The sequence below is a fragment of the Rana temporaria genome, chromosome 3 (assembly GCF_905171775.1).
Source record: "Rana temporaria chromosome 3, aRanTem1.1, whole genome shotgun sequence".
In the NCBI taxonomy this organism is placed as follows: Eukaryota; Metazoa; Chordata; class Amphibia; order Anura; family Ranidae; genus Rana; species Rana temporaria.
Genome location: NC_053491.1, coordinates 126,183,983 through 126,197,440, shown reverse-complemented (window position 1 = coordinate 126,197,440; position 13,458 = coordinate 126,183,983). Strand labels below are relative to the sequence as shown.

The following is a 13,458-nucleotide window of genomic DNA, read 5'->3' as shown; positions in this document are numbered from 1 at the left end:
TCCGTTAAAAAAAAAAATTTTTCATCGATGGGGAAAAAAGACCGATGGGGCACATACATGATCGGTTTGTCCGATGAAAACGGTCCATCGGTCTTTCCCCCCCCCCCATCGGTGAAAAAAAAATAGAACATGTTTTAAATTTTTCCTATGGATAAAAAAAAAAAACGATAGAAAAAAAAACGACCGTCTTTGTGGATGTCCATCGGTCAAGAATCCACGCATGCTCAGAAGCATTGAACTTCATTTTTCTCAGGACGTCGTAGTATTTTACGTCATTGCGTTTTGGCATGGTCGGATTTTTGACTGATGGTAGGCAAGACTGATGAAAATCAGCTTCATCGGATATCAGACGAAAAAATCCATCGGATCAGATTCCATCAGATATCCGATCGTGTGTACGATTAATATATTTTCCTGCGACCTTTTTGTGACCTTGTATTGCCTCTGCTGACACCTGTGGGTATCTTTCAAAAAACTGTTATACCAACCATAACTCCGATATACGTTGGCAGAATGGCACGGCTGGGCACAGGCACGTACAGGTAGGTCGCCTTTAAGAGCCCAGGCGTGGGTCGCGCGCTCGCGACCCAGTCCAAAGCTTCGTGACCGCGATCGGGTCACAGGAGCTGAAGAACGGGGAGTGGTGTATGTAAACACACCTTCCCCGTTCTTCTGTGTGGCAGTGTCGCTGATCGTCCGTTCCCTGATATAGGGAATGACGATCATTGACGTCACACCTACAGCCATGCCCCCCCTACAGTAAGAATCACTTCCTTAGGGCACACTTAACCCCTTAGTGCCGCCTAGTGGTTAACCCCTTCACTGCCATTTTCACAGTAATCAGTGCATTTTTATAGCACTTTTCGCTGTGAAAATGACAATGGTCCCAAAAGCGTCCGATGTGTTCGCCATAATGTCGCAGTCACGAAAAAAAAAAAATTATTATATATATATATATATATATATATATATATATATATATATATATATATATATATATATATATATCTCTGATCGCTGCCATTACTAGTAAAAAAATAAAATTATTAATTAAAATGCCATAAAACTATCCCCTATTTTGTAAACGTTATAACTTTTGTGCAAACCAATCAATAAATGCTTATTGCGATTTTTTTTTTAACAAAAATATGTAGAAGAATACGTATCAGCCTAAACTGAGGAAAAAAGTTTTTTTATATATTTTTTGGGGATATTCATTATAGCAAAAAGTTAAAATTATTGAATTTTATTCAAAATTGACGCTCTATTTTTGTTTATAGCGCAAAAAAAAAAAACAAAAAAAAAAAAACTGCAGAGGTGATCAAATACCACCAAAAGAAATCTCTATTTGTGGGGGGGGGGAAAAAGGACGCCAATTTCGTTTGGGAGCCACGTCGCACGGCCGCGCAATTGTGAGTTAAAGCGACGCAGTGCCGAATCGCAAAAACTGGCCAGGTCCTTTACCTGCATAATGGTTCGGGTATTAAGTGGTTAATAGGGGTAAAATGCTCATTGTTCCCTCCCCCCCATCCATAGCCATCCTCCCTCCTCTCTCTACCAAATTATTCAACAATGCACTATAGTGAACCTTAAAGGATCACTAAAGGAAAAAAAAAATTGTGCTAAAATGACTGTGTACATGGTATAGAGACATAATAGTTAAATGATTCCCTTTAAAAACTATTGAAAAGCAATTCAATTCAATCATATATTTTACCTTGGTTTCTACTTTCGTTTCTCTGCTCTTCACTTCCTGCTTCTCTGCACTGTTCATGTGACCATAGTGCTTAGAACTACATTTCCCAGTATCCTTTGCAGTTTAAAAAAATTGTGCATGAGCTCTCTCACAGTTTTTGCATAAACCGCCCACTATACCTCCCAACGATGATTATTCAAAGCTTCTAAACACACACACACACACAAAGCCATACATGCTTCTCCCAGTCTTCTTCCCCTTAGGCCCCATTCACACCTCCGTGACAAATGCCCGACGCCGGACGCTCGTGCCGCTGGAGTGGAGAATTCCCATTGCTGTCTATGAGATGGTTCACATCTCATAGACGCTGTACGCCTGCCGTCTGAAAAAAAGTCCCGGACCCTTTTTTTCAGGCGGCATTGGCGTTCGGCCATACAAAGCAATGGGAAGACTTTGTTAAAAAAAAATAATAAATACAAAAAAAAAAAGTTACACACTCGCGGCAAAATGCGCCGCGTACGCGGCATATCTTGTCCCGGAGGTGTGAATGCAGCCTTACAGTATATTACACTGACTTTAAGATTTTACATTATTTTTGAGCTTGTCTGCAAGGTTTTCTCCGTTCAGGTGCTGCTTGCAGTAAACTCACAGTGTAGTGTGTTCGATATGGAAGTTTTACACTTAGCAAAGGGGCGGGGTCCAGGCAGGGCAGTGGTTTCCTAAAACGAAACTTATTGGAAGAGAGGAGGTGCTGGGGTGTTACAGACACACCCAGTAATTCACACCTCCTTGCTGTTTGGGAAACGTGCACAGTGTTCACATGCACAGTTGTAGTCTCCAGGAGGGGGCGAGCACGTTTGTCCACACACCAGGAATCCCCTCGCTCTGCCATGCTTTTCTTACACAGACAACCAGGAAGTAGGGAGAACAGAAAAGCCATACAAGAACATCTGTGCTAAAACAATCAATGAGGGCATGAAAACAGCACTGCACTAAGGTAAAGGAAGCTATTTAGCTAATAATTTTTTTTCCTTTACTGACCCTTTAAACTCAACCATAGTGTTACTAAAGTTCCAGGTTAAAGCGGGGTTCCACCCGCGTTTTTTTTTTTTTTTTTAAGTCAGCAGCTACAAACACTTTAGCTGCTGACTTTTAATAAGGACACTTACCTGTCCTAAGCGCCCACGATGTTGCCCGACCCCCCCCCCCCCCCCCCCCCGGGCCGATCAGTCGATCCTGGCGCCACCATCCTTACTGAGGGAAACAGGCAGTGGAGCCTTGCGGCTTCACTGCCTGTTTCCTACTGCGCATGCGCTAGTCTCTCGCAGGGCTTTTGTGAAGGGGTGGCCGCTTTCTGGGTTACACACACAGTTCCCAGAAGGCAGCGGGCCCCATTCCCCAGAATACTTTGTGGGGAGGATGAAGAAGACCTGCCACGGTATGGGAAGAGGCAGATAAGGAACATCCGCACAGCAACAGCCATTTCTGGTAAGTAAAACATTTATTTTAATTTTTTTGCAGGATTTTGGTGCATTTTTTGTTTTTAGGGTGGACCTCCACTTTAAAGCAGTCCAAATATTCTTCAATCTCCCCTTATGGGTTGCTATTCAGCCTTCCACTCCTTCTGGGGTGTCAAAAAACAGTCTCCCCCAGAGCGTTTACTCGCAATCTTGCAGGGTATAACAATGCATAATTCACTTTCAATTGTTGTAGTTTGCGTTTAACTTCTCCAAATTTAGTCCTCCGTTTTTGCAGGTCAGGCGAAAAATCTGGGTATATGGAAACTCTATTCCTATTTTAAAGGATATTGACATTTCTCTAGCCTTGTTTAGTATGGTCACTCTGTCCTTGTAATAGAGCAAGGGGGTTGGTCGAGAAGGGACCCTATGGGCTCTTTCCAACTCGAAAAAGATGAAAAGGAATTTTCTCCAAATAGGTCTTTGAACCATTTTTCCAAGAATGCGGTAGGGTCGGAGCCCTCACTACGTTCCGGGAGACCCACTATCCTCACATTCTTTCTTTGCATCTCATTTTCCATTTCATCCATCCTTGTCTGGTAGTTAACCATTTGTCCTCTTATAATTCTCATCTCCTGTTTAAGAGGGTTCAAATCGTCCTCGGTTAAGCTAACTCTTCTCTCTAGAGCAGTAGTCGTTTCGCACACTTTTGCAAATCATGCCTAACAAGGAGCAGTTCTTCCCAGATAGTTTTGAGCTGGTCAGACATTTCATTTAAAGAGGTTTTACAGGAGTTAATTGCGTTTATAAATTTCCTTTAGTGACGGTTCTGCTTCCCCCAAGGCAACTGTTCTAGATGGTGACTTTGGCCGCTTTGGGGTGCCTTCCACCCCCTCCCCCACATGGTTTCCTCTCCCCCACGCGTGTCCACATCCTCTTCCGGTCACCCTCCTACAAACTTTAAATCGGACACTGATACAATTTACAAGACTGCTATATAATTCTGATGGGGGGAAAAAAAGTATTTAGCAGTTTATATTTACTAAAGCTATTGCATTTCTGTGTACTGTGGAAGACCAGATATAATGAATGCAGGGTCCTGGGTCTAGTAACACTAAGTCGAGTTAACATATTTATAGGTCAATTTTGATGTATCACACGAGGAACTATCCCAATAACTAGGAAAAGCTCTGAGAAAAGAAACTTAATACACTGATACAATGCCCTTTTGCCAAATATAGGTTACCTGACATTCCAGCATCAATCTGGCCAAGTGCTTCCTCTCTTCTGTGGAAAGGTTTTCCCTTTTCAACTCTTCAAATCTTTTAGAGAACCATTCCCTTTCTTCTAAGTGCTGCAACTGGCTTGTTTCAATGGAAAGTTGACCACAGTAAGTGTTGTTCAGATATTCCAAGATCTCTTCCAGTGTTGCTTCTTCTTTTCCCATATTTAGTACCCCTATTAATTAGAGTAAATGATAATGGACAGAACAATTAGAACTGTACATATGGACAGATGTAGACTACATTCACAGGGGCGACTTTGTGTGCATCCAGAAACAAGTAGTTGGCAACCTCCCGCGGACAGCCACGGATAGCTGCAGCAACCGCTGACCTGTCACTGAAACTCGGCGGCCGCAGTCAGTCGCTCACCAGGTAGCTGAAACAACTGCAGGAATCAGCAGTCACCCGTGCGAATGTAGCCTAAGGCCAGGTTTACACTGGTCCGACAAACGCTCCGAAATCAATGTTTCCCTAGGAGAGCCGTTTTAACTGGTCCTACACAAGTCGGTCCGACTTTGAAAATGCTCCCTGTACTACTTTGATCCTACTTCAGCCCATTGAATATCATTGAAGTCGGATCACAGTAGGATCCTTGTCCCTACCATTCGACTTGTGACATCCGACATGGTGATTACAGCAGCAGTAAAAGCTCTGTGTTTATGTGCGCCTCTACTGGAAGTACGTCACCGCCGGTGGGAGGTGGCGTCATCTGGTCTGGCCGCCGTCTACCGCACATGAGCCGGAACCGCCGCTGACGTGACGACGACCAGCCAATTAGACGGGGCCCATAGGATAAACAAGTCACCCCGGGCCTCTGCCAATTGCCACGCTTCCGGTCAGGGAAGACACAAGAAGTTGCTGTTTGTTATATGTTTTTTTAACAATTTTTAGATAGATGCGCTTAAGCAGTGCCGCTTTCCAATACAGAGAGCAAAATTCAACACCCTTCTAAAAAAAAACTTAAGCCTTGTACACACGATCCGATCTTTGGCCAACCGAGCGGCAGACTTTTGTCCAAAGGGCGTGTGCCTGGTTATTGTCTTGCATACTAACAGCACACAATTGTCGGCCAAAAAACATGAACGTAGAGACCCACTATGTGGAAATTCAGCTCTTGAGCGCCACCCTTTGGGCACCTTCTGTCGTGTTTGGCGAGTATTGATTCTGAGCATGCGTGTTTGTATGTTGCACTTTTATGTGACGGTCTTTTGTACAGACAATATAATCTGACAACAGACAGTTGTCCACTGAAAATTTAGTAGCCTGCCATCCAACATTTATTGCCTGAAAGTTGGACACTGAAGGAGCATACTAACGGTTGTTTTTTTTAGGCCAACAGTCTGTCGTCACACAATTACCTGCCAACAATTGGATTGTGTGTACGAGGCTTTATGTCATACGACTTCCATTTTACTTTGCTCTTAGTACTACATTGGTCCTACATCCATCCGACTTGAATGAACAGCATACTACTTTGATCCGACTTTGTGATAGTCTGACTTGTCCGTAATTTTTATTTTTTTTATATATTAAATTATGTTTTCTTATTCTTATACCTTTTGTTTGTTTATATATATATATATATATATATATATTTTCTTAGACATTCATTCTCCTGAAGAAGCGTCTCTAGACGCGTAACATGTAGAGAAAGTTATTTTCTACATCTGGACCCTCTTCATAGTTATCCATTCCACATTTGTATCGTCAATTTTTTCCCTTTTCATTTTACTGTATGTTTTGAACTATTTTAATACAACTGTATACCATTGGAAATGCTATAACACTTTCAAGGGCCATTTAATAAATGTTGTTACAAACAATTTTATGTGTTTAATTTAAAAAAAAAAAATAACTTTTCTACAATAAAAACCCTTAGAGCCGGTGTCCTGTCGAGAATTGTCCCCCTGGCAGATTTTGCCCGCTCTGTCCTGCACAGGCGCAGCGAACCTCCAAGACACGGTGCATGCGCAATGAGCACAATACTGTGCCACACGCTGACGCACACTCAAGATGCTAGCTCCACTCTGCAATGGGCATGTATATTACAATTATATCGTGTAAGGGGCGGATGCCACAAACTCCCCCATCAACAGTGCAAAAACTAGCCCTTCTTTTCATACACCTGCCCCCCCTTGCAGACGATATAATAGTAATACACACGTCACACACCCCGTGGCGTGTGTATAACTATTATATCGTCTGCGGGGGGGGGGGGGCAGGTGTATGAAAGAAGGGCGAGTTTTGCACCGTTGATGGGAAAGTTTGCGGCATCTGCCCTTTACACAATATAATTGTAATACACCCGCCCCCCCTTGCAGAGTGGAGCGAGCATCGGGAGCGTGCGGCAACGACTGTCACAGTGCCCTGTTCATTGCGCAGGCGCAGTCTACCGCTCATGCACAGCTCTTTTTGTTCGGTAATGTTTGGAGCTAGAGCGCTGCGCCTGCGCAGTCCAGGGTGGGCATTATCCGCCAGGGGAACACATCTCGGCAGAACACTGGTTCACACAGGGGCGACTCGTCAGGTGACTCAGCGGCTTGACAAGCCGCCTCCGCTCTATTCAATAGAACCGTTCTAATAGGAGTGACGCAAGTCGCTCCGACTTAGAAAAAGGTTCTTGTACGACTTTGGGGGCGACTTGCATTGACTTCAATACAGAAGTAATTTTGCAAGTCGTCTTGAGATCGCCTTGCCGAGTCGCCCCCAAAGTCATGCCGCCCCTGTGTGAACCGGCTCTGAGTGTTTTACAATACTTACCTGTGTGCCTCTAAAAGTCCAATTTCCCTAGTTTCCAGTTCTATTTACAAACAGCAAAAGAGACGGGTGGGAGAGTCCGATAAGCCACAGAATTATTTCCTCCATTCACAGATCCTGTAACAGGCAGTGAAAGAAGGGGGCAGGTCCACGTCGTCTGGAGCTTTCTTCATAGATGCTCAACCCAGAGATAATAACTCTCTGCGCGTTGGAAGATCAGAGACAAGAAGAAGATGGGGCAGCCCTGCAGGAAAGATTTCTCTAGGATCCAGCTGCCTGATCAGCATGGGACATCCCTTATTAAGGAAAATTATGTCACAAAAAAAAAAACAAAAAAAAAAAAAAAAACACACACCACACTTTAAAAGCGGGGGTTCACCCAAAAAAAAATTTTTTAACATTACATTTAGCCAAATTGTCCTAATGACAATCGGCTGTTTTTTTTTTTCCCCGTACATACCGTATTTTCACCGCCGCCTCCGGGTATGTCGTCTGCGGGACTGGGTGTTCCTATCTGATTGACAGGCTTCCGACCGTCACATACAGCGCGTCACGAGTTGCCGCCAGAAGCCGAATGTCGGTGCGGCTCTATACGGCGCCTGCGCACCGACGTTCGGCTTCTTTCGGCAACTCGTGACGCGTAGTATGCGACGGTCGGAAGCCTGTCAATCAGATAGGAACGCCCAGTCCCGCAGAAGACATACCCGGAAGCGACGGTGAAAAAAAAAAAAAAAACAGCCGATTGTCATTAGGACAACTCGGCTGAATGTAAAGTTAAAAATTTATTTTTTTGCAATGTAAATTTTTTTTTATTTTTAAATGTTATTACCTGCTGTGCGAAAGGGTCCATGAAGGACTTTAGTAATCACTTGTATTTCTGGTACCATATCCATAACTGCCTGACCAGCAAAGAGTGGGTTGATTTTGGCAGCTTTGTGACCATGCTCACGATAAGCCGTAACAAGTCGTGCAAGACCATGATCTACTGCAAGAAAAAAACATAATGGAATCAATGGCAACCAATCACACCATATAATGAAAGAACCAATGCACACAAATTGACCCCTTTAACTATACAAGAAAAACATTAAACAAGAAAGCATCATACATCATACTACTATACATTAGGTAGGAAAGTTAAAGAAAATCAGTCACTGCTATATGGGGACTTTGCCTTATACAGCCTTCAATACCACGTGTCTACTATAATATTGATTACTATAGTGGCAATCAGAGGACAAGTTTCAAGGTGGAGGTTAGAAGTCACTATTCTCTTTAATAGATACAAAGTTCTCTGCATTGAAGTAGAACTAAAAGCAAAACTTTTTCCCCCCATTTTGGATAGAGTAAATAAAGGAGGGTTATAACCCCTCAGCTTTTTTTTTTTCTTTTTTTGCCATCTGTACCCTACTGCAGAGATTTCCCTTTACTTCCTGTCTCTCAGCTACAAAAGGAAGTGGGAGGAAACCATTGGTGGTCACCAGAACTAGTGTCCCCATTGGAAGACTAACCCTCCATTCCTGTTCTGGTGACAGCCCAGAATTTAGGATTTCCTTGCACTTTCCCTCTCGGTAATAACATAAATCATAACAAATAGTGAGGGTAAATCTCCTCCCAACAGAAGCACTGATAGTAAGAAAAACCTGACAGCTTATGATGGATTCTTTTTTCAATTTTTATATAAAGACATGTTCACTATTTCGCTGAAGTTCAAAGACAATTAAAGTGGTGGTAAACGCAACCACACAACTTAGAGCCAAGATTAAGGCTTACCTGTAGGTGCAAAAAATGTCTCCTAAAACTGCACGGTTTAGGAGATATTTACATTAATTACAGGCGCCGATGTTTATGGTGCATGTGCGCCGTAGACAACGGCGCAGGCGCACTGAAAGTGTCGATTTTCACAATGGCATAACCTGGGTTAATGCCGTGTTTTCACGCATGCGCAGGGATCTGCCGGTCCCGTGCACATGCACGGGAGTGACGTCATCGCCGCTCCAGCCAATCACAGCGCCAAAACAATTAAGTATCTGCGAGGGGACATGGCGGCGAACGAGGAGGACTATGGGGGCTTTGATTTCAGGTAAGTGGCACATAATGAGCTAGTATGCTATGCATACTAGCTCATTATGCCTTTCTCTTGCAGGATTAGGTTTTTCCCCCCTTTTTTCACGGGGCGGTTTACTTCCTCTTTAACTGTAGGTAGCAGACAGATTTCAATTTACTGATCGGATAATGAAAAGTAGTGGTTACGCGTTACTACTCTGTGTTCTATTCTTTCCTTAACAAGGCCGCTAGGATGCCTATATACAGATCACTATAGGAAAGTACTGCTTGCAACAATCGGGAGGCTCTAAGCCAGGGGTAGGCAACCTTCGGCCCTCCAGCTGTGGTGAAACTACAATTCCCATGAGACATTGCAAGACCCTGACAATCACAGGCATGACTCCTAGAGGCAGATGCATGATGGGATTTGTAGTTTTACCACATCTGGAGTTCCGAGGTCGCCTACCCTTGCTCTAAGCCCATGTGGAGTTGACTAGATGTTCCAATGATAAGAATTTTCAATACATTGCCCTGGGTAACAGAGACTTGCATGTCACTTTTGAGGCGTCACCAAGCCCTCTAAAATTCACTTTGTTGGTTTTAGTTAAAGGGTTTGTTCACCTTTACCAAAAAACTGCCTGTGTAAACAAGGGGCGTCTGTAGATACAAACACGTTGCAGAATTGACTAAACTTGAATGATTTACCTAGCTGAAGGCCATTTTTGTACTTCCTGAAGCCTGACTGGAATACTCCCAGGACATTGCTTGGAGAGTCGATACTGCTCACCTCAAAGCTACTGCATTAGGGAATAGAAAGAGCTCACTCTGTGATGGTGGAGGCGGCTGTAATAGGGTTGCCACTTCTTCCTCAAGCCAAACACTTTAGAGGAGCACAGTATTTTTTTTTTTTTTTAGTATACAACAGACCTGGGACACCCTATGGGCACTCCAAAGAGAATAGTAATGTGGCGCACATAGTGCCCCCTCACCCTCCTGTCAGGCCCTGTCCTTTCTGAATAAAGTGTCTGGGTTTCAGGTGGACTGAAACCTGGACACACGATTCAAAACCCGGACTGTCCAGTTGAATCCTGGACAGGTGGCAACCCTGGGCTGTAATGACCAGGCCTCTCTTAGCAACATCCTGGGGCTATTCCAGTCAGGCTTCAGGAGGTAAGTATATGACCCAAACCCATATACAGGGAATTAACATTGGTCAGAGCTGCAATTTGTTTTATCTACAGACACCCCTTACTGAATAGGCAGTTTTTTGGTAAGAGTCAACTAACCCTTTAAAGCGGATGTGCCATGGGAAAAAAATATTAAAAGCCAGCAGCTACAAATACTGCAGCTGCTGACTTTTAATATTAGGACACTTACCTGTCCTGGAGTCCAGCGCCGATCGCAGCAGAGGGCGAGCGATCGCTCGTCTCTCTGCTGCTCCCCCCGCCATCCACGCTGAGGGAACCAGGAAGTGAAGCGCTGCGGCTTCACTGCCCGGTTCCCTACGGCGCATGCGCAAGTCGCGCTGCGCCCGCCGATTGGCTCCCGCTGTGTGCTGGGAGCCAAGTGTTCCCAGCACACAACGGGGAGGGGGGGGTGACGGGATGTGACGGAATGCCCGTCTTTTGCCCGTGAATGCCGGGCCGGAAGTGGGTGCAAATACCTGTCTTTAGACAGGTATCTGCACCCCCCTCCCCCTGAAAGGTGTCAAATGTGACACCGGAGGGGGGGAGGGTTCCGATCAGCGGGACTCCACTTTAGGGTGGAGAACCACTTTAACATTCTAGCAGTTGATTTTTAGCAGCGAGCGACTTGCCTTGCCCACAGAATGGCAGACAGTAAAATATGTCATCGCATGCCATCCTCTAGCCACACCTGTCAGCTCTGTCTCCCAGATTAGACCACTAGTGGAGTGAAAGGATCATTCCCTCATCAATGAAGGAAAGAAAAAGCTGCTGATTTGGATACAGAACTGATGCAGCATGCTCCAGTGTGTACATACAAAATGCACAATACAGTGGGACCTTGGATTACGAACATAATCCGTTCCACAAGAATGTTTGTAATCCAAAGCACTCGCATATCAAAGCAAGTTTCCCCATAGAAGTCAATGGAAACTAAGAGAATTAGTTCCACATTGACTTCTATGGCATGCAGTACCGCATGTGGCCAGAGGTGGGAGGGCGGCGGAGAGCCTTAGAAATACTCGGGGACAGCTCGGCTGATCTCGGAAAGGTTCAGAAACACTCCGTAACGGAGGATTTCCAAGTATTTCTGAACGGCTCCGAACCGTTCCGAGTGTCACCGGCACCTCTGGCCAAATGCGGTACTGCACACCCCCCCCCCCCCCCCCCCCATTAGCTTGCAATCTATTCGACAACACTCGCAAACCAAATCATAATAAAAAAAAAAGTTTCTCATTATTCAAAGCGCTTGTTAACCGCGTTACTCGTAGACCCACTGTAACAGGGAACTGTACATTTCTAGAACCCTAGAACATAACAGATGTAGTGCCCAGCAGCGCCAGATTTCAACCTTGGGGGGTCCCAGGGCACTTCAGGTTCAGTGGGTCCCTCATACAAGAATTTAAATATACGGCAAATCACACAGCAAAGTCTGTTTATTGCATGTAACTGGAACTGACAAGTTATACATAAACAGAAAAGTTAAATGAATGACATCATTATGAGGTCACGTGTCCAGGCACACATGCAATCATATACTTGCTTTCCTAAAGAGGCACTTTGCTCACCTTTTTTTATCCCCTCCTACCTATTATGCAGAGTTGTCCTCAATTCATACACTCACCAGCCCAGGGAATCCAGCATTGTCCTGCTGCAGGCCGCTGCCACCTTCTTCTCCGACGTCATCAGGCGTCGGATGTCACTTCCTTGATGAAGACCGCTCTCCTCTATGGGAAGTCGAATGTAAACGGATCGCCTGTCCAGTTACACCCAACTGCCATCCGATCTGCCAGATGGATATGGAGCGGATCCCCATCCGTCTGTTTTTAGCAGATAAGATTGGATCAGTTGTTGGTGGGTGTCAATGGACACACGTCCGTTTAGGCCTGGTTCTCACCTATGCATTTTGCTGTGCGTTTTCAGTTTTTACAGAAACACACTACAGTCCATTTAACATGGGTTCCTATTAGGGTTGTCCCGATACCACTTTTTTAGGACCGGGTACAAGTACCGATACTTTTTTTCATGTACTCGCCGATACCGAATACCGATACTTTTTTTAATGTGACAGTTTTCAAATTTAAGAATGTCTCTTACATTGGTGGTCAGTAGGAAGGATGTCTCTTACATTGGTGGTCAAGGTACTGGGCACAGGGTATGGGGCACATCAGAGTACTGGGCACATCAGGTTACGGGGCACATCAGGTTACGGGGCACATCAGGTTACTGGGCACATTGGGGTACTTGGGCACATCAGGTTACTGGGCACATCGGGATACTTGGGCACATCGGGGTACTAGGCACATCGGGGTACTGTGCACAGTGGGGGGCACATCAGGTTACTGAGCACATCTGGGCACGGCATGGCACTGTTTCGTTTCAGTTTCCTTTTAAATGCAGAGTAGCGCAGGAAGCGGCTCACATCTGTAATAAGTTCTTACTGTCCTCTATCATGTTGCGCTATTATCATGTTGCGGTACTCGCCGATACCGAATACCGATACTTTTTTTTTTAATGTGACAGTTTTCAAATTTAAGAATGTCTCTTACATTGGTGGTCAGTAGGAAGGATGTCTCTTACATTGGTGGTCAGGGTACTAGGCACAGGGTATGGGGCACATCAGGAGTACGGGACACATCAGGTCACTGGGCACAGCGGGGTACTGGGCACATCGGGGCACTGGGGCACAGGGTATGGTGCACAGCGGGGTACTTGGGCACAGTGGGGCACATCAGGGTACAGGACACATCAGGGTACTGGGCACATCAGGGTACTGGGCACATCAGGGTACTGGGCACATCAGGGCACATCAGGTTACTGAGCACATCTGGGCATGGCACTGTTTCGTTTCAGTTTCCTTTTAAATGCAGAGTAGCGCAGGAAGCGGCTCACATCTGTAATAAGTTCTTACTGTCCTCTATCATGTTGCGCTATTCCCCGGCGGCCCCTTCTCTCCTCTATCTCAGATGATGTCACAAGCATACAAGAGGAGAAGAGGGGAGGGGCCACCGGGAACAGCGCGACATGATAGAGAA

General features: G+C 45.1%; 1 protein-coding gene across 2 annotated transcripts in view; it reads right to left on the bottom strand.

Moving 5' to 3' along the window:
- Nucleotides 1-13,458, bottom strand: part of DHTKD1 (dehydrogenase E1 and transketolase domain containing 1) — an 83,538-nt gene that overhangs the window by 63,681 nt on the left and 6,399 nt on the right. The window contains exons 2-3 of one of the 2 annotated variants that reach the window (XM_040343393.1): nucleotides 8,023-8,178; nucleotides 4,400-4,611 (exon numbers count right to left, since the gene is read on the bottom strand). In XM_040343393.1, coding sequence (XP_040199327.1) covers nucleotides 4,400-4,611; nucleotides 8,023-8,178 — 368 coding nt within the window. The remainder of the gene's footprint in view (nucleotides 1-4,399; nucleotides 4,612-8,022; nucleotides 8,179-13,458) is intronic. The other variant, XM_040343394.1, reaches the window with a different exon arrangement.